Here is a 22,163-nt window from a genome sequence, read left to right on the forward strand (position 1 = left end):
TATGTCCGTTGGGTCTCGATGGACATGAGTCTTTTAGGACCCAAATGAACAGTTCCTAAATTCTAAGCCTGGTGATATTTATGCAAACAAGAAAGTAAAGGCTCCTAAAAACAAGCATTGACAGTGCAGGAGTTATTTTTCGGGTTACTTTGTCAGCAGGTTTAAGGCAAAGCTGTTTATAACACAGTCAGGGTTTTGAACTGATGAGCTTTTGTTTCGTAATGTGGAATAAATGCTTTGTGTTAAATATACTGCAGCAGTGACAAGTACACTTCTGTCTGAATTGTAGGAAAGCACAATGTACCTTGTTGCACTGCAGGTGTCTCCATCACACAGTCGAGCTGCTCCGTGATCAACGTGTATCATTTACAAAATAGTGTAGACATTATGCAAGTGGGTCAATCACAGGCACAACAGGCGGGGGATGTTGCTGACACGTGTTTAATGATCACAGAAGGATTGATTAGTTAGGTCTGAAATGTACTGTGTGAGTAGTGATTTACAAACATTACATACTGTTATCACCCACAGCCCACAACAATCCCTGTTACATACTATACGATTACATTAAAGCAGAATTAAAAAGAAAGTGGTTTTAGTTGTAACAGTAAGTTATAACCTGGAATACATTTTTAGGGAAATAAGGTTTTGAAAGCACCAGTAATTACTGCTCTTATTTCATAGATTCATGATGTGTTACACATTTCAGTAAGTGCTGGCCGATCATTTGGTTGCAAATAAAATAAAGGCTTCAAGAAGCCTTTATTTAGAGACGCCACCAAACACGTACTTAGGCGTGACAGCCCTGGACTCCGTTCACCACGCCGCACTTCTCTCCGGGTCCACAGCCCGCCCGCTTGCATTTCACCTTCTGGGTTGCTGCGTCGCACACACATTTCTCCTCACACAGCGCGTTGGACCAGAACGTGGCTCCTGGCGGGTAGTAACGTTTGCCGCGGCTACAGCCGCAGCCCTCCTCCTTGACAACACACCTGACAAAAGCAAAGGGGTTTTGTTTAATTACAAAATAGAAAGATAAAAAAACATCAGAGCAGGGAGGAGTTTGGACAAGAGGACATTAGTCCGGAAAGGGGGGGGAGGTTGTTGCACTCACTCTTTCCCACTGAGCACGAATCCCGGGTCACAGAAGCAGCCTTCCACACACACTTTGGGGCAAACGGCCGGCGGGGGGCCACAGGTGGGGGGACACGCCGAGCCGCACAGCTTGTATTGGCTGTGGGCTGGACACGGAACAGCTGGAGGCACAACAGCAAGAGCTTTAGCAGGTGGACGTACTGCAGTTTATATAAATGTGCTGTGATTAAACTCACAGCAGTTGCCCAGTTGTCTCCATGGCGACACAGACGCCCCAGCCTCCTGGCACTTTGCGAGGTAGCTGCTCAGCGCCTCACACAGTACTTCTCGCTGCCCTCCACTGATGCAGACGTCGTACAAACAGTCCGACACGATCTCGGCTATGGGCACGCTGCCATGGCAACCAGAGAAAGGCCCATTCTTGTCACTCAAGATCCCACAGTACTTTGGACCAGAGTACCTGAGGAGGAGCAAAGGGCTTTACAATCAGCTCACGAACGTGCACACCAAAATTACTACATTCACACGGGCTTTTCTGCTGGACTAAAATATAGAGGTACGCGTATTTGAAAATGAAAATGTCAATGCTACCGTAAACCGTCTCTAGTACTACTGTCGGGGTATAGTGACAGGTTTTTAATCCGCAACACTAACAGTTTCTTCCCATCGGCAGTCGAGCCCATATTATGGCAATAAATGTTTCCTGAAATAATTGCTTTTAAAAAAAAGCGTAGCTTTAATGCATAACTTATAATAATCCAATCATACTATGTATCATTCATCAACAACCATTCTGCATAAGGTTTAGTTTTGTGACAAAGTAGATTTTGATACTTGTATACTTGAAGTAATATTTGGAAAAGCAGGACTTTTGGATTCGTATCAGAGTAATCACTCTGATATTTCTATTAGCCTCGGCTGTGCTTTGGGTTCAATGGTAATTAAATGTTAAGGGGATATTTTGTACCCCTTCCCCATATGATTCTCTGAAACATATTTTTAAATAATTGGTTAAACAGTGACATCTTAACTGGACCTTCTTAATAATCAAAAAAAGAAATCTAATTTTCAACAAAATGAGACGTTTTAGTTGCTATAGTAGCTAACGTTACATAACATTACCTTATGCGGTCCTCCTCCGAGCACTGAGGACACTTGTCTTCACAGTAATGGTAGCAGAATGGGTCGTGGTCCTCGATGCTCCACGACCCCGCCCACTGCGTCAAGTTAACAGCCGGAAGGCCGCTTGCCGTTGTAAGTTCATCCTTCTTTTTGCCGTTGTAGTTTCCGCAGAGTCCAGCAACGTTACCGAAGTAGCTGCTGCTGAGGGACACCATGACAAGTGTGACCCAATCAAAAGTAACTTCGACGCCGATATCAGTCTGGATTATCGCTTTAATTCCAGATTGTGTTATGGAAATGCTGCCTCCTTCAAGAACCACGGGAAGCTCCGTCTTAATACCGTCAACCTGAAGAGGAAATGGGTTTATAATGTTTATACAATGACAATTTAGCACTGACTTTAGGTATGTTCGAAATATTCTGGCATCCTTGGGTCTTAAAAATAAATGTCAATAAAACTAAAGTGGAGCTATTTACTTGCAGATAAATATTGTGGTTTATTGGATGACTGATTGACTGGGTAATACTGTGAGCACGTGGAGGTTATTTAAGGGCACAGCCAGTTATGGGACCAGCATGCACCTGGGATCCAGAGCAACTCAGCAAAGGAAAGGCAGCCAAATCAAATTGTATGTATTGTATGAATTTGTTGCCTTCTGTGGAATAAATGAGACTAAAAAGGAAAAGATGGCCTGGACAATCCGCTGCGTGAAAGAAACAAACCAGTAGGTGCAGCCAGTGGCCCTTTAATGATTTGTTGGTCCCAAGGACAAATGGCCACTACAGGGGCCTTATGTTTTCATTCTGTTGGTTCACGCCTTTGTTCTCACTATCGCTCGTCCCTCTCTTCATGCCCTCTGTAGCTCGCTAAACCTTAATCTAGCCCAATGTCGTGCCTAAAGTGAATTGTTGTGTGGTTAATTTCATTGAAAAGTACAATGTCATCATTACTTACAGCAATGATGGCTGACACATTCAAATATGTTTTAAAATACCGAGATGTTCTTGTATTTGTGTGACAAAGAATGAATGAAAGACTGTGGCAGCCCATGTGGTGAAGTGAGACCCACCAATAGGACACGGCCGCCGGTGTTTGGGATGGTTATTTGATGGCCCAACATCTCCACAGTGGCTGAACGCACAAAGGAACCTTTGAGGTTCCCTCGGAGCTCATTCTTAGTGGTCACAGTTACTTTTGGCAGGGAGGGGTCAAGACCTGAGAAAGTCGGAATGATTCATGTTAACGCTGCAAGAATACGTGTTTCTAACAGGACATTTTTTTTACACACCATAACTTCCTTCTCTGATAAAAGGGGTAACTGAAGCTCCACTCCCAACAGAGCTATCTCAAAAAAGTCAACGATAACCATCACACTAAAAGCTCTTATGAGGAACCTTCTTGTTATGTTGGTCTGTCCCTGAGGTCTCAGTGCACCAGACTCCCTTTAAGAAAGCTCTCATTCCTCATTGGATCCAATGTTGAAGCTAAAATGATTTCATTTATGGGTCAGGCAAAATGTTTATGAAAGCCTGGTCTCTTAATTTAATTTAATTTAACTTAAAATAAAGTGTCTGCCAACACCCTCCTCCTGTGCTTCATGGTTTTGGACAGCGTGGACATGCATCTAATGGTTTCTTTGCTGTGTGAGCTCAGAGCAGATGAAACTAATCGACATCTCATTGTTAATGTACTGTAGTTGCAAACCTGTGGTGTTGACGAGGACGTAGCTGCAGGTTCCCTGGAAGGAGTAGCTGAAACCGTCGAATGTCTCGTAGTGCGGATCGCCGAAACACCAGCACAGGGCCTTGGAATCAGGAACACACACTCCTTGGCCTTCTGACACCTCACAGTGCTCCTTCACCCTGCACTCAACCTCGGCACAAGGGTCTGGAACACATGCAGGGTCATCATTGGTCATTATTATCCGTAACTGGGTCTGTAAAGGGGATTTTTCTCAGGTTGCGGTGCAGATTAAAGGAAGTAATCCATGATATTAGAGAGAAGGCTACTGAAGTTAACTCCAACACTGCATGGATGAATAGTGCTACATATAGAAGAAAGGAACATATTTCAGATTTTATTAACCCTTTTTTCTTGTGAGAACATTTCATTTATTCATTGCTGATGGATCAAAATTATTTTTGAGAACAAGCATAAGAAGATCACAGCCATTCAGCGAGAATTTGACCTTTGGAGAGGCAGCCGAGGGTTCCGTTGTTGTTGCGACATTCCTCGTCCGGTTTGCAGCTCGTGGCGCTGCAGCTGAAGATTCCAGACTGGCAGACACAAGTCTCCGAACAGTCCTCCTGTACTATTGATTTACCCGCCTGAAAAGAGTCAGTTAGGGATATGACACAATGAATATCCACTTGTATGGTCGGGATCCTTGAACCTTGGTTTTCTGCATTAGTGGACTAGATTCAAGCCCGAAAAGGCGTTGCAATTGAAGAAGCTGACATGGGCGATGGTGTTTACCCCGTAATATTGTCCATCCACCACGCAGCCACATTCTTCAACAGGAACACAGCGGACTCCATCGGACATGAGGTCACCGTCACACTGGCAGCCTTCCTGGCACGCCAGGCAGGGCCCCGTCTCCTCCAGAGAGGCGCATGTGGAGGAGCAGGAAGAGGAGCACAGCTCATAGTGACTCCTTTCTGGACACTTCATAGCTGCGAGGAGAAGAAGAAGAAGAAGAAAAAAAAACAAAGCCAAGAGGCTGAGTATTGAGGACATTACTGTAGATTCAATGGAAACGGATAGCAGGCTGCAGCGAGCCGGTGGGCTCAAAGTTCTTTTAGGGATCTTTCAGCAGAATCCAGCCCTGCTGTTTCAAGACACTGGTTCCTGGGCCTCGGACTACCTCGGTATCTCAGAGCGCATGGCTGTGCCTCCGAGGAGGAGATAAGAAACATCGGAGCACCTCACTTCACAAAGTCTTTCATCATATGTTGTTGGACTTGGCACAAAACAGCAAAAGCCACATTTAGCAGCGACCAATCGGATCAGACTTACGACAGAAAGAGTCGTTCCTCCATTTGCTTATCGTGGTGCCAGCAAGTTGACAGGCTGTGACATAATTCTGGATGTGACGACACAAGGTGTCTGCGCCCCCTTTTTCTGTGGACATCTCCCTGGAAACAAAGTTTAGTTTAATTACAGGAAGAACCTGAAACATTCATTTAACGTTAATGATCGTTCCTGTATTGGATCTTATTTTTGCAGTTGGGCCTCACATTTCTATCGTAATGATGATATCCCCAACTGTCATATTATGGGACAGCAAATAAATAAATAATCCAGATTAAAAAAAGCCAATTTCATTGCAGCTAAAATGGAAAGTCAGTGCAAATGAATAACTCCACATCCAAAACTGTGCTAGGGTAGGTCAAAGTTTGAAGTGGACATTTATGAAATTGTTAGTCAATAATTGTTATGGTTTCCTTAAAGTACAATAGGAAACGTGCAAATATTCGCAAAACCAATGCAGAGATGCTGCACTCAGATCACTGGTTGTTACTTTCCTGCAGTGAAAAAGGAGAGTTAACTGGTAACTAAAGACCTAGGACTACGTACTGAGTCGCGGTAACTTCAAGCTGGAAACAAGGTTAAGGCTTTTACACAAAAACACCAACATGCAAAATACTCTCATGCAAATACTTTATACCAGTATCAATGCAAATTTCATTTACTTACCTAAGTTCTTAAAGCCGAGCTACTGTAAGCTATTTAAATGAGTTTTCTTTTAGTGAAAAGCCCCTGGGAAATGCTTGATTATATTAAGGAATTTTATTGTGAAAGGCAGGAAGAGAAGGGCGTGATTTAGTCCACGTTGCCTTGATAGAATTTATTAAATTTACTCCCTTTACTCAGACTACGGTGCGTTTATGTTGTTGTACACAGTGTATGTTTCAAATTGGTCACTATCTCACATTGTGATTGATGCCTTTATTTGGGAAAACTGGGAAATTTTCTTCACCCGGAATTTTTTTTTTTTCTGCGTAAACATATTCGAGAACTTTAACTAAAAAAATGTTTGAAGAGGGAATCATTTGCATGACAAAAATGCGTATGATCCAACACTCGGACCTAAGAGACATTTCCTTGCCTGACACACGCATCGTAGTTGGGAGTCGGGGACACTGTTGAGTGGCAACCTGCAAATGGGCCCTGCTGGGCCTTGATGATGTCACAGGCCTTTTTAGCTTCCGGCACCTTCAGTTCATCTGGTTTAGGGCAGGAACCGGCGCCACAGCTCGTGTCACAAGGGCTACTGTTGTTGGCTACAGCCCAAGCTGCCGATGGGTCCCCTGGCTCCTTGCCTGCCGCGGGTGGCAGGTCGTCGGATGGCTTGCCGTTGTAGTTGCCGCAGAGACCACGTGGCAAGCCGCTATAGGTGGATGGGATTTGTAGGATCACACCCGCAAGACTGTCGTAGGTCAGCTTTAGATCAAAGTCAGTTTCAATTATGATGTGGATGCCGTTTTGATTTGCTCGCACTCGTCTGTCAGCCAGTGACACGGGAAGGGCAACTATGATGTCATCAACCTGAGACAAAGAGGGGAACAAAGTATTTCATCTCTAGCCGCTGGTTACTCTAGCTATGTTACTAACCCATAGCTTTAGTTTTTAGCGTACTAACCCATAGCTTATATTTTATATTTTATTATACTTTTATTTTATTCTTATTTTATTTGCACTATGTTGTCTTTATTGTACTGTCCTCATGCACCTTCCGCCAAGACAATTTCCATGTATGTACAACATATTATGGCAATAAACATTTCCTGATTCCTGATTCCTGGTACATAAGCTCTGTCCCACCTTTGGAGACCTTCCACATAATGAATGTGGCTTAGATGCTAAAAGATGGAGTTCTCAAAATGAGAGATGAGATTCCAGAAGCATCATGGCTAGAGCCTCTCTGAAATAGGATATTGTGGACAAAAGCGCTAGTGATTCAGAGCACCAGAATCCCTTTTTTTAGAGTCATTTTACTGCATCAGGGTTTGAGTCTGCCCCACACAAGCCTGGTTCCCCGTGCCTCTCTTCCCTCGGATCTCCGGCAGATAAAAAGGGATGTTTATTTGAAATACCAGAGATCTACATTCAATAATACCAATAACAAAGTTACCAGATGAAGTTCAGCATTTTTAGAGAAATGTTGAACCATAGCATATTGTTGGACAGTGTTTTCTAAGACTGCTCAATCATACCTTGATTTCCCAAACAGCCCCACTCTCCATAGTGATTTCTATGCCGTAAACCTGGAGCGCCACACTGCGATAAACTGTGCCGTCCTTGTTGGTTTGCTGCTCTACAAACACAGAGAAGGCTTCCATCCCTCCATCCTCCTCCTCCACCTCTGCCAATTTGAACAAGCAGTTCCCCCACAGAGGAGACACCTGAAACAGAAGATGTTCAAGGTGATGCTCAAACTCAGTAGAATGCAACAAGGTCAACGAGGGGTTTAAAAACCCACATACAAAGGAATTCGTTATTGATATGTTAGCTGGGCATAACATACCAACTACGGGCATGTTTAACACTAATATATGTCTGCAATAAGCTTATATCAGCTGATTTGGATCTTACAACAGTTTTAACATGACATGACATTGAACATTTCTCCTAAAACAACCAAAGGAAGCGTGGAAGATAAAACAATGACTCATCACTGTTAGATTTGGACCTATTTTAAACATGACATTACACAACCGAGTCTTACATTACATCTCTTGCCACCTTTTATGATGGAGGACCCACATTAAACACCTACTTTAGATAATGATGGAACGATCATCTATACAAACAAAACATTAAAAAAGAAAAGAAATGTCCTTTACCTGTCCGTCAAAGGATCTGACGTTTCTGACCCCGCTCACAGAACAGGACCCGATGCTCTTGGGAGAACAGGAGGCCACGCCCCCTTTCACAACACACACCTCATTGGCCGAACAGCTGAATTTCGGATCACACTGTACTTGCCCACCCTCTGAACACACACACCGGGTGTCACATGACTCTTGTGGGTAGAACACCTGAGAACAGAGGAGACACATCCGTAGTGGTGACAGTGGTGATGGAAGGCAGAGGAGGTAACGGCGTTCACGCAGGCGCCATCTTACGTACCTGTCCATTTTGATAATACTGTCCCTCGTACTGACAGCCACACTCGGCTAGTGGTACACACTTGTCGTGACTCAGCATGAATCCGTCGTCGCACACACAGCCTTCTGTGCAGGGCGCCTTCTCGTCACAGCCAGCTGGCGGCGTCGGGCCGCTGCAGGTCAGCTGGCAGGCGGGGGCACAAACCTCGTAGTGACTGTTCTCCCCACACGACGGAGCTGGGAAAGAGGTCAAGTCAGTCAGTTTAAAATGCACGTGATTGTTCTCCTCACAAACATTCCAGACATACTTGGGACTTCATTAGGACGTTTGGATAAAGACTCAGTTACAAACAACACTGACATTCAGGGCTAAGATAATCATCAAATTCATCTCTACATCCAGTCCCGACTGAGATTAAGACTGCATCGCGCTGCGGATGATGATTGAGACTCTCTCAGTAGACAATGAAATACAAAGATGAACCTTGTTCCCAAGTTTTTTTTACTTCAGCATCACTCGGTAATTATGTGATAATGTACTATTGTGTAATTTCTTTCCCCACAACAATACTAATCCTAATGTCAGACCTGGCATCCATTTTTAGAAAGTCATACACATTGTCTCTCATGCTGTTTCTGTCTTGTTGTTATACAATAACATGTATGACTTTATCATCTCATCATACAATGTCTTATTTTTCCAGCTTAGTGCATTTATTGAAGTTACTCTAAAGGAGGGATGAGCAGTTTAGTTCTCAATTTCCACAGAGAGTGAGGGTGTGTTTGTGCGCATCTTACGACAGAATTGTTTGGTTCTCCAACTCTCCACTTTGGCTCCCGCCTCTTGACACGAGGTGCTGAAAGTTGATAGGCTGTTGCACAGGGCGGAGGCATGGCCTTGATACATGCACAAATCAAAAACGCAGTCTGTGAGGTAGGAGGTGTGGTCCAGTTTACTGTGACACTGTCTGTGTGGGCAGAGACAGAGAAGGGGACAATCTGCATTGATATCATTTAATAAGAAATATGCTGTATTTCACTGAACATTATTTATATCTGACCTCAACTAGTTGTTGCTTGGTACTAAGCACATGCCCAGCAGCATGCGGTACCTACCCAAACGGTCCCAGCTTGTCAGCGATGATGCCGCAGTAGCGCGGCTTTTGGTAACGTAATATCAGCGCCGGCTCACACTCTGGACATTTACCAGCAGGACAGTCACTGGTGCAGCCAGGGTCTCCTCCTGCCTACGCTCAAAGACAAACAAGTTTTTTTTTTCCATTTTGCCCCACCTTATCTTCACTATTGGATATTTGATGGATAGCCTCCCACTCATCAAGTCTTTCTGAACATAATTCTTGTACATGTGCACACATGTTTACTAACTGTGAGACTGTCCCCCTGGTTGGATCTGCAGTCTTGAGCTGGAGAAGTCGCCATGCACTTAATGTGTACAACTGTGGCTGCTTTGTGATATTCAATGTTTTCAATGGTTTGTTTTTAAGGGCAATTTTACTCAGAAGGATCTTTAATCTCACCTTCCAGCTGTCTCCAAAGGCGTTCACTTGTGTAGTCTGGGTGCCATCAGGTTTCTGTAAGTCATCGCCAGGTTTTCCATTGTAGTTTCCACACAAGCCTGATACAGAGAAACAAGCAACAGCCGCAGCAGTCACAGTTAGAGCATTTAGTTAATACACCATATGTGCAATAGTTAAGAGGAGGCTGTTAGAGCTTAGAGGTCTTTGTTTACTTCCAACAATTGTTAGATATTGGCCTGAGACGCAGTGAAGGAATAATATTTAGCATGCTTTGGAGCTAATATGTGGAGCGTTCTAAGAGCGGAGTCATCAAAGGCAAGTATAACCGTAGCTTCACATTTGTTGCAATAAATGGATGAAAGTCCTCAACAAGTATTCTCGACTTAAAGAGTGTTTCCCCACTGCATTGTTTGCCTTCTAACCAAAGTGCTGCCATATATTCACTGCTTAAACATATTCTAGCTAATTGAACAACCTCCCTACTTACCACCAGTAGCAGAAGAGTATGAACTTGGTAAAGTCAAGCTGACGTGGCTGTTCCAGTTGAATTTGAGCGTCAGTCCGAAATTTGTGGTGACAAAGCCGAAGTAGCCTCGCTGGAACAGGGAGAGCTTTCCATCTTCAGTGGAGTAAGGCAGGTTCACAGGGCGGCTGTTCACCTGAGCGCATGGACACATGTACAGAATCACTGTGTACAGATACATATATAGATCATATATATGAGATAAACAGGCTTGGTTATATTAATACTACGCTAAAACACTATGTGAGTATTTTTAGTTTGTCTAAAATCTTAGCATTAAATTATCATTAGTGTGTGAATTGTATACTACATCCAGCAAAATATTAGAGAACGCCAATACTGGAAACTACACACATCCCACAATGCAATTTGACAATGAGGGAAATGTTCGCAATAGACAATTGTGTTTGAGTGTAAGCATCATATTTCCCTCTGATCTCAGACCTCACAGATCATACTGTGGTTTGGTTATGTTTGGCATAGATCACCACAGTAATGATGGTAATGCGGCTCCAACCGGTGGCTCTAAGAAAGTGACGTGGTAATTACAGCTCAGTGTCCAAAAAATATATAAAATAGTTCACTGTTCATTGATACAAAATCTATAATGTTGAATGATAGTACAGTATGTACTGCATGGTGTGTTATTTCGAAAGCACCAATTCTTCAACCAATAAACCTTCACCAGGTAAATGGTGTCGCCATGAGCTGTGTGGAGACAACAGATACGCTCTGTGATTGCTGGTTATGATGAATGAACAAAAACATTTGTTCTGTGAAAATGTGCTTTGGAGTATCTAATGTCTAGAAGTGACTAGTTTTGGATGAAAATCTGTTTGAATTGTTTTCTCTTTGTGAAAAATGTGAGAATTAGAATTGAATATATATTCCCAAACACTTTTTGGGGCAGTGGGCTACAGTAACTACAGTGTTAGTGAGGAGGACTACCAGTAAGTTCTGTAAGCAGACCAATCTTACCACCATTCTCCCCACATCGGCTCGACTCATGCTGACAGTGAGGTTACCCAACGCGGTAAGAGAGACGGACTTGGTGAAAGCCACAGCCTTGTTACGGCCTCTGTTCTCATTTTGGACCAGAACTTGAAACGGCTCCAGGTCCTGGTCTAATCCCTTGGTGACTTGAGACAGGATGTAGGTGCAAGTGCCCTGGAAATTAAACCGCCGTCCGTCAAAGCTTTGGTAGTGGGGGTCTCCAGAGCCTTGGCATGTCGCGTAGGATGTCGGGTAGCAGTCCCTGACTCCGCCCTCCAAGGCACAGTGCTCAGTCTTCTTACACGTGGCTGGTTTGCACTATGGCAGGATGTGATGACACAACATCAGATCACAGTGAAGGAGACAACAACAACACTTAGTAATTGTGATGGCGCAGATGTCTACACACACACACACACACACACACACACACACACACACACACACACACACACACACACACACACACACACACACACACACACACACACACACACACACACACACACACACAGGATTATCTAGAAATGCTCAAATTAGAGTAAAAACCAACCTTGGCCTTCCCTCCAAGGCATATACACTTGGTGGTGCAAGTGTTATCACCCCAGAAAGTGGAGGCTGCTGGGTAATATCTGCCCTCATACTGACATCCGCAGCTACTCAGAGGAACACATCTAGAACACACAAACACAATTATTAAATCAACAGTACATACAATGGACATCAACTATAGCAGGGGTCTCAAACTCGCGGCACCCTATCTCTAAGGGAGATGCCAGCCACTCTCCTGAGGAAAACCATTTGACCGCATGTACTCGTGACCTAGTTCTTTCGGTCATGACCCATCCTTCATGACCAGAGGTGAGGGTATTAATGAAGACTGACCGGTAGATTGAGAGCTTTGCCTTTCGGCTCAGCTCTCTTTTTGTCACAGCGGTGCGGTAAAGCGAGCGCAAAACCACCCCCGCTGCTCCGATTCTCCGAGCCAGGCTCACACTCCATCTTCCCCTCACTCGAGAACAAGACCCCGAGGTACTTGAACTCCTTCACTTGGGGTAAGGACACACTCCCTACCTGGATTAGGCAATCCATTGGTTTCCTGCTGAGAACCATGGCCTCAGATCTGGAGGTGCTAATCCTCATCCCAACCGCTTCACACTCGGCTGCTAACCGCTCCAGTGAGAGTTGGAGGCCCCAGACCGAGGATGCCATCAGGACCACATCGTCTGCAAAAAGCAGCGATGAAATCCGCAGCCCCCCGAGCTGTAGACTCTCCTCTCCCCTGACTACGCCTCCCTTGTAGCAGCGCACCCAACCACATCGGTTTCCTCCACAGGTGGTGAGCCCATGAGGGTTAGAATCTTGGGATGCCAGGTCACTCCTTCGGGCCATGCCCGGCCACCAGACGCTCTCTGTCGGGCCCTCCATCTGAGCCTGGCTCCAAATGGGGGCTTCCTCCGGGCCGGAAGCTCCTTTCCTCTTCCGTTTATTCATAGGGTCTTTTGTACCAAAACTGCACAGGATTTTAGAACGTGCAATATTTTACAAATGGCACCCCATACACCACGGCTCCTTTAGGCACACGCTGCGCTGTAAGGTTTTTTAAGATTCTTTACGCAGATGGATTATTACTAAACCGCAGCAGAAATAACACGTCATTGAGTAACAACACGCCGTGGTCACACAATGAGCCTCATATAGTCCTCTCCTCTCCCTCTTTGGGCTCTGCACTGTGCACTGGAGGGCGTCAAAGCGCAGATGCACAGCTCATACCGACTCAGATCCCCGTGCTTTGAACAGAGAAGCAGCCGTGTGTCTGCCTGTGACTGGGGTGTGGGGACGAGATCTGATGGGAACGCATTACCCCCCCCCATCTACAGAACCGTTCATGTTCTTCAATATTCTATTCATGTTCAGAAGGACCCATTGAAGTTAAATAACTGTTAGTAATGCCAGGAATACCTGATGCGGCCTCACCCTCACAAAGATACTGCCTCCAGTGGCCCCCAGGTCATTTGAGTTTGAGACCCCTGAACTAAAGGGTTTTAATTAGAAAGATACCATAAAATAAAACAAAAGCATTGGTCTTTCATTGTTTAGGTTTGCTAATTAACATGCTTCAGTTTGTAATGTTAAAATCCGGTAGGTTATTCTACTGGATTTACTAACAGGCTATTATTGTAATGCATTGACACAAGGAGTACTTTTAATATCACAATGGATAACTTTTGCAATTTGTAAATGCATGGTTAACTTTGCAAGTGCACGGTTTGACTCCAGATAAAGACATTTGTGACGTTTTGTCACTTAACTTAATTGTGACCTTACTGTATGTTCGGCAGAATGGTTTATCCATTAGGTTCTTAGTAGTGGCCTCATAGATATGTTACCTGTCTCCACTTAGCACCAGTCCTTTATCACACCGGCACCCCTCCACACAGGGGCCTTTACACAGCTTCTCCGAGTCCGGGGACACACAGGAGGCAGGGCAGGGGGACCCACAGGCCTCATAATGGCTACCTTTGGGACAGGAAAGTACTGGGGGGAGGGGTGGGGGAATATTAGAGGGTCTGGGGCTTAATGGATCTAAGGCAGAAATCACCATCCATTTTGACATGGAAATCTTTTGAATCTGTCTGGAGTATTAACATTTAGGCAAACATTACGTTTATTCATTAAACCACGTATTTTAAAGTTTTAAATATTTTTCTACCTCAATCAGCATATTGTAAGCACTCCACAAGAAAACCAACCAACCTTCCAGATTGCTTAATAAATATTCTTAAAACATTCTGGACAGAAGCCAACAAGAACGTATAACATCAATATATCAATATAACTACCACAATAAATAAGCGCCTTATGCCAATTGTTGTTGAATAAGATAATGCAATAAGCATAAGATGAGGGGGCCGTGAACGCTTAACGCCCCCCCCCCGCTGTCGCACACTTAATGCTCATGTACTGTTGGTTGAGCTGTCCTCCGTTTCCTTGGTAAACAAACACAGCTTTTGTTCCACCTTTGCGGTCACTCACTCCTTTTGCTGTAGCTTTCTACTGTCCCACTCCTCACAACCGATAACATGATAAGTTAGAGCATCCGAATCTTACAGCATTTGGTGATCATTCTCCACTGAGGGTTGACCTTCACATCCTCTGACATGCAGGCATCAGCATAACTCTTCACGTTATCACAGAGAATCTGTTTGGCACCTGGACAAAACACAAACATCTCAGTATCACAGGAAGTGATGACGACACAGAACGGCTTGACTTTTCATTTCCTCTAGTTTTTTTAACGTCATATTTTTGGGGGACATTCGGCCTTAAACAAAATGAAAAAACAAATACTTGCTCACCTTTGTTGACACAGACATCGTACACACAGTTGTCCAGATACATAGAGGGGTCGACCTTATCGTGGCAGGCTGAAAATGGCCCATCTGTCTTTGTCAGAATCCCACAGAAGTTGGGACGGGTGAAGTGGGCCTGCTGCTTGTCTGAACACTCAGGACAGTCACCGGCACAGTTATCGTGACAGAAGAGGTCGGACGTATTGGTCTTCCACTTCTGGATCATGCTCAGCACAGCAGATACACTGGAGCCTGTGAGATGACAGAAAACAATATGTTATGCAATATGGAAAAACAATGGGTGAGGTGGCAATTTAAGGAATGGCGTTCTTCTGGGCTCAAAAACATTGGATTTAAATCATTTGTGCAGGATTTCTTTTAAATGTTTTCTGATCATTGTAAGAAAAGAAAGGACATTTCTTTGTTGCAACAAAGCTAGCTTCTTGGCAATAAAGCCTCCTCATCCAATGTCAAACCGCTAATTCTGCCATTGACTCTTGGTCAATTTTGGTGTTGTCGATTGTGGCTGACAAAAAACAACATGGCGGATGGTCTCTGGCTCCTCTCTCTTCTTGAAAGAAAGTGTACTTTCCACTTATGTCCGATATTGACTGTTTCATTTTGGTCACATTGGGCAACTTGTTGCACCCAAACATCTCTCCTCCTAAAGCGTCATCCCTTTATGTCCCCGTCCTTACCTTTTGGTTCGGGTAGGTCGTCGCTCCTGTCTCCATTGTAGTTTCCACACAGGCCTCCAAGGTGTTGATAGTAGGAAGATGGCACTGTGATGTACAGTTGCATGTTCCAGTCATACTTGACACTCAGCCCAAAGTCTGTGGTGAGTGAAGCATAGATCCCACTCTGCTTTATGGAGACCTTGCCGTCCATCAAACTGACTGGCAAGTACTGAAGCTCTCCATTCACCTGGACAACGATTAGAACAAAGGGTAAACTCACATGAACGGTATCTAGTTCAATAAATAGCATAACAAGTCAGATGAACAATATCTATTTAGGATTTCTCGGGTGAACTGCCTGAGGTAGTATTGTATGAATATGTAGTATAGTTTGTAACTCTCATAAAGATTGCCTTAAAGGAGACATTTCATGCTTATTTTAACTTCACCTTAACCCGTTCACATGCTTTAATGTTAAAAAAGCATACAATTTTGTCTGAAACAATTCCAATGTCTGAAACAATTCCAATTTAGCGCCTTTTCTTTAAGCGTTTGGGGGTTGGTTGACATGCCAGACAGCCACATTAACACTATCAAAGTGGAATTTTCATAACGTGTCCCCTTTAATAACTGAACATGAATTGACCATTCCAATGGATGACAGCAGATCTGTTACCTGTACTTGTCCTCTTTGACTGCCGATGACTATGGTCTGTTTTTGAACACTGACAGTAACGCTCCTCACAAATGCAACTCGGGTGTTGCCACGGTGGTTGTTTGTGGTTGTCACAGTGAAAGGCAGAAGGTCGGATGTGGTCTTCACAACTGTTGTCATAACGTAACTGCAGGTACCCTGAAAGAAAGGATGAATTTGATTGGACAACTGAAGCAAAGACAATGTGAGTTTTGAGATATGTCTGATAGCCTATTGCTATCTATGACATATTGCTTTGACATGACATTCAAATTGCATTCCAATGCAACGATGAAACATTGTTTAAATGTACCGATTGGTTGGGTTTGAAACCCAACCAATTGGTACATTTAAACAATGTGATTGGCACAAATAGTGTTCACGGCACATTGACAGGGGTCCAACACGACCTGTTGAGGTGGATTGAGTTGGTAGTTCACATCAAACCAAACAAACCGCATCCAGAGTTAAAGGTTCACCTGACTAAACAAGGCTGGTGTGAAGACTCATAACCACTTTCATTATCTCTTCAAATGTTTACCCCAGGGCTGGCACAGATGTATATGTATGTGTGTACCAAAACTGCACCACAGATACATCTACACAGTGATGTGTATTTTGGCGTCGGCCATTGTATTGTTGATAATTTAATACAATTGGTTAGTTTCTAGGTGTGATGTGTGCTTTAGTGCCTACCAACCTATAAATAAGCTCACAATACATGTCATATTGTCCTAATCCTCAATAAAAATAAGCAGCCTGATTCAATTGTGCTTTTGTTTGCGCGTTAAGGAACGCTGCTTCTGCTGCGCAGTTACAAAGATGATTCATGCCACATTTTATGAGGTCATGAGAGTTGGTCTCTGTTGACCTCACCAGATTGATAATAGTATAACAATAACAATAATAATAGAGATATACTCTATAGTGGAATATCTGGTGATGGCTTACGCTGTTCCAACCCTACCTGGAAATTAAAGCGTCGGCCATCAAATGTCAAGTAGTGGGGGTCACCGACCGCATGGCATGTTGCCGTAGAAACATAGACGCATTTGCCCTTCACACAACTTTCTTTTTTACCACATTTGACCTGTTCACAGGGATCCGTGGGTGTTGGAGGGAGGAGCGTCTCTACAGGAAAGAAAAACCGATCATTTAGAAATACATGCAAGACCATTAAATGTATTACTTTATGTCTTCACATTTAGCCACAAATGAACTGACAAATATGTGAAGAATGTGTCTAAACACTTAAATACATTCATCTTAAGTGTGTGTATACCTTCAGAACAAACTCCAGCAATGCCATATGCATGGCGATGTTTACCACCATAGGCGTAGACTGCCATACGGGTGTCCCCTTCCACTGTCACGTGACTCTGAAGAGTCCCCACTGCAACGTTGGACCACACCCACTTCTTATCTGACAAGAGGTTTTGCCACTTAGGTGAGTGGCACTGTCCCTCCTTTACACAGACTTTCACACTGCCGGCCCCCTCCTTCTCTGACAGGATAACAACAGTGCTGGGAAGTCCACCCATTGTCTCGACCGCCCAACCAGTGGCAAATTTGTCGGTAGGGGTCAACGTTATTAGAAAAGGGTCAAATGGCCGGTTGTTGCTGAGAAGAAGCACCATAACTTTCTTGTCACTCTTGACAACCAGTGACTCTGTTGATAACAGTTTAATAATGGTGACGACCCCAGCGGTCTGTAGCCTCCTGTTGGTGGAAACCCGTTGATTAGTAAGAAAAAAAGAGAGAAGAGAAGAATAGTTCAAGATTTGTTGAACTAAGGAAAAACATTGACAGTGTAATGATTGGGAAGGGAAGGGGGGGGGCAGAGACAGCCAGTAATAGCCTTGGCTGTAGCTTCAGCAGTGTATATACTGTATATTGTGTAATATTAATATTCCACTCAACTGTTTGCTCGAGTGCAGGGACCTCTGCAGCGTCACCACGGTGTTGTCTTCAACTGCTACTATCACTGCAAAGTTTGTGGCCCTACCATTGCTGGCCCTGGGTACTATATATTCCATACCCAGGCTTGCAACAGTGGGGAGCTGTTCATACACGTGTTCACACCTCCCACCCAGCGACAGACACTGGTGGCCCGCCAGGACAGCCACAGGCTGCTGGGAGCGAATCTGTGTGCCTGTCAAAGAGTTTCGACTCCTTACCAGGTAGGAGGCATAGGGTGCAAGGACAATGGTCACCGCCGTCCCCCGCTGCCACCTGGTCCCTCCTGTTAGCCTTACATTGGCATCAGGTATGATGGTGATCTGGTTCTGGTTATTGCCATTGACGATAGCAAACACACTGTCCATGCCGTTGCTGTGTGCTGGCGGTGTGAACACAAAGTAGTCAGTACCCAGCTCTTTGGTTGGGGAAACCACCGCGCCATCTCCTGTGGCGATGCGGCGGTTGAAAGAGACCACAGAGATCGCGGTACTGGAGGAGATTCGAACCGCGGAGTTGGCATTGACAAATTCACTCTGCAGCTCGGATCCACTAGGCAGAGAAACCCAACGGCTTTCACCTGGCGAGAGGGTCAGCTGCTTGTTGAACGCTATCGAAGCCACCTACAGAGCAATACATCATATTAAAACAGACTGAACCTTGTCCCTATTTTGGACTGTTACCCTTCCTTGAATTGACCTGATTCTAACCTGTATGTGAACATCGGCTTCAGAGCCCAGAGCAGTCAGAACCACATGGAGACTATGGTCATTTTGACCATCACTCCTTGCGTTGGGAAGAAATGTGGTGATGAACTCCTTTCCTGTAGAACAGCCATGACACACTGGAGAAAAGAGATTATTGCTTACATGAAATAAAGAGTAAAGAACAAGACTTAATATTGCCTGCAACACTACGATATTACCTGCCAAGAGTACAGCACAGACAGCCAAACACAATGGCTTTATTTCCATAGCTGATAGAGAAAGAGAAACATCCAAAATGTTGATAAGCACAATTTTACATATTTAGGACTCAAGAGTATAAGTAATTACATTTGATTCATTCTGTCTAAAGCTGGTACCAAAATTGCTGGAATGGACTGCTGCAAAAAGGATGCAGAAGAATTTCAACATCACGCCGCAATAATCAGATTGATGTTTGCATCTATTTTAACATGCTACGAGCTGTCGTAGCTACTATGGAGCCCACACTGCCAAAATCTGCACTCATTGAACAAGTTTCATTAGAGGAATACCACATTAACATCTTGAACAGACGGTAATTATAGATACATTATGGTGAGTCCAATAGCAGCTCAGGCTGCAGTAGTGGCGTGCATCATTTGTAGCAGCTGGTAGTAGGCAAGTAGGGTACTACAAGCAGTACGGACAGTAACACGACCACGGAGGGCTCTTTTACAGAAAAACAAAAACATGCACAAAGGATACCTGATGGAATTTAAAGTTTCTATGAATATGCGTGAGATTTCACTGAAAGTAATGATTTTAACAGTCAGATGAATGTGACGGTTGATGAAAGAAACAAATCATTCCATTTTATTAATGTCATGTAGAGGTAAGGTCAGGAGCAGCAGTTAAAATGCGCCAGCTGTCCTATTTTATCTTTACTACAGCTGTACCCGGCTTACAGGGTACGCCAAATAGATACATGCCAGGTCCAGAATACCGCAAATACGTCCTGAAAAATGTCACCAAATTTCCAAAGATACTGAAAAATAATGATAAAGAACTGGCTATTACCTCAGATACCATAAACATTTACCCCATTAACCCACTCAGTAAAGGAGCCCACACTGTACCTGCAGTCGACTGCGCGTGTTTCCAGGTGAATCAGATTGGAGGGACAGATATATATATCAGTCAGGCAGAGACACAGATAGGTGAAGAGAAACTATGATCCGTTCTGCATGAACAATAAGCATATTTAATATTTGTCTGCTTGTGTTTGTTGTTTGGGCTGGTTATTGGGATAACAGCCAGCTCGGGAGTGGTCGGCGCCTGAGGTGATGGGCTTGACCCTTTCATTTAAACATCCAAACGGTAAACAAACAGACGTCATGTCTTCATATAGACACGTTCCCATCCTCCTGTCGCTCCGTATGTTCTTTGCTCGGTTTGCATTTGTTATTATACAGGCCAGTCAAACAAAGTTGACATATAATTTCATCAACTGCCTATTTCAAACTTACCCAACCTCTTCTTTTTAGAAGCATAACTTAAAGACACGAAAGCCCAAATAATCGTTTAATTGTTCTGCATTAAATGAAATTTTAATGAGGCATGGTAAATTTATTTGTTTAGCACAATTAAACAATTAGGCAATTCATAGTGCTTAATAAACTAAAATAAAAAATAAGAGGAAACATTTAAAAACGAGTAGGAACACGTTGCTTTGCACTTGGTGAAACAAACAGTAGTAAAAAAACACAAATGTAGGAAAAGTCTTACTTAGGACAGTTTTTTAGGTTCTCAGAACCAAGTTTCCACCCTAACCTTTCCTTAGTTCCCTGAACTAAACGCTTTGAAAAAGCTTCATCCTTGAATCTGGTTCAAATAAAGACAGCAGCAGACAGAAAAGTCCTCAGTCTCCATTTAAAGCAGCTGAGAGTCTCAGGGGACCGAGCTTGTTCCAGATACGTGGGGCGGAAAAAATGTACGCTGCTCCTGACTCTGGGAGCCGGAAGGAGACCCGTCTCAGATGGTTCGTTGGCAGCAGCAGGTCAGATATGGATTTTGGCACTCAACCATTCAGAGCTGTATAAACCAACAGCAGGATTTTAAAGCCAATTCTTTGAATGACAGGAGGCCAGTGTAAAGACCTCAGAACTGGAGTGGTATGATTCACTCTCTTGGTGTTAGTGAGGACTCGAGATGCAGCACCCCGAATCAGCTGCAGTCATCGGATTGACTGAAATCTGGAAATTCACGTTTTTGATTTAATTCCTGTGAGTCTCCTAACTCCTGACATCAATCACCACGGGAACAGAGACAGTACTTTCCTTTGTTTGTCAATGTTCTTTCATGTTCATCACACGCATGGTGTGAGTTCACTGCCTCTAAAACTAACATGTACTGAAGGCGGAGCTGGGTGAAGCCACAACCTGTGTACACTAGTTCATTAGCTAATCCACTTGTCACATATATATGATAATATGGGCTGGCTACAGTGTCAGTGTCACATGGATGAAAGGGGATAATTGCTCTGCCATCCCAGCTGCAAAAATGTGGGATAGTGATGGAAACAAAGCCAAATGTGCTGTTTAGTTGTTGCTACTGTAACAGTTTCTTGTACATCGTCCTTTAGAATTAGGCCATATGAGACATTTGCTTTGCACCATAGCATTTTACCAACATCTTCTCATCTTGGCCCTTTGACCTCTTTGTTCTAACCGTTGGATGTAGGATTGACGTGTGACAAATACACCAAAGGGACCAAATGTCTCTATTAGCTGTCATAATGTATTGCTTCCTGCTCACTCCTCCGTGACATAGCACTACATGATGTATTAAACTATTGATTCAAATGAATCAATAGTAAATAAATAAATAAATAAATATTAAATAAACAGCATTTATGACGTTCTCCCTAAGGTTTCTTCCCTTTTTTCCCCATTGAAGGGTTTTTTCATATTTTGGGGAGTTTTTCCTGTGCCGATGTGAGGGTTTCGGGACAGAGGATGTTGCATGTGTACAGACTGTAAAGCCCTCTGAGGCAAATTTGTAATTTGCGATTTTGGGCTATACAAAATAAAATGAATTGAATTGAATTGAAATGCATCTGTCCCAATAACCAAGATAATTAATAAAGACACAAGTAAATATAATGAAATCTATGGTTTACATTGAACTACACTGCTGTCTACTGGTAGAGATGGGGAACACCGTCACTCTGCATCCATCTTTGCTCTGTTCAATACGTGGAAAGTAAATATCATTGCCAACAGCAACAATGTATATAATGAACCCTCTGTGACACACTGTTGCCCTCAGGCAACTAATTATTTAACTAACTTATAAACTCGAACATTAACCCTACCTCCGAACCCTTAGAAAATAAAAATAATGTATATAATGTCAC

General features: G+C 43.7%; 1 protein-coding gene across 1 annotated transcript; it reads right to left on the reverse strand.

The window, feature by feature from the left end:
• Positions 1–428: 428 nt before the first annotated feature.
• On the reverse strand, positions 429–19,960 carry LOC119197668 (IgGFc-binding protein). The gene is made up of 30 exons (XM_037454181.2): positions 19,885–19,960; positions 18,988–19,038; positions 18,773–18,906; positions 18,027–18,685; positions 17,389–17,825; positions 17,074–17,237; positions 16,089–16,265; positions 15,434–15,659; positions 14,742–14,987; positions 14,494–14,595; positions 13,773–13,920; positions 11,936–12,056; positions 11,368–11,700; positions 10,354–10,525; positions 9,867–9,964; positions 9,445–9,575; positions 9,127–9,296; positions 8,351–8,565; positions 8,065–8,259; positions 7,435–7,623; positions 6,327–6,766; positions 5,234–5,352; positions 4,694–4,890; positions 4,407–4,545; positions 3,923–4,105; positions 3,288–3,433; positions 2,218–2,564; positions 1,332–1,555; positions 1,115–1,256; positions 429–992 (listed from the first exon to the last, which is right to left on the reverse strand). Exons 2-30 carry the CDS (start codon positions 19,034–19,036, stop codon positions 791–793), a joined length of 6,105 nt encoding a protein of 2,034 aa, XP_037310078.2. The 5' UTR covers positions 19,037–19,038; positions 19,885–19,960; the 3' UTR covers positions 429–790.
• Between the last annotated feature and the right edge of the window lie 2,203 nt (positions 19,961–22,163).

Source organism: Pungitius pungitius, chromosome 11 (assembly GCF_949316345.1).
Source record: "Pungitius pungitius chromosome 11, fPunPun2.1, whole genome shotgun sequence".
Classification (NCBI taxonomy): domain Eukaryota; kingdom Metazoa; phylum Chordata; class Actinopteri; order Perciformes; family Gasterosteidae; genus Pungitius; species Pungitius pungitius.

Bases quoted from the DNA above. Each gene is read 5' to 3' on its own strand.
- LOC119197668 (XM_037454181.2), bottom strand. From the start codon at position 19,036: ATGGAAATAAAGCCATTGTGTTTGGCTGTCTGTGCTGTACTCTTGGCA. The intron at 18,686-18,772 runs GTTAGAATCAGG...ATTGCTCTGTAG, and splicing joins AAGCCGATGTTCACATACAG to GTGGCTTCGATAGCGTTCAA. The intron at 4,106-4,406 runs GTCAAATTCTCG...CATGTGTTCCAG, and splicing joins CCTCGGCTGCCTCTCCAAAG to ACCCTTGTGCCGAGGTTGAG.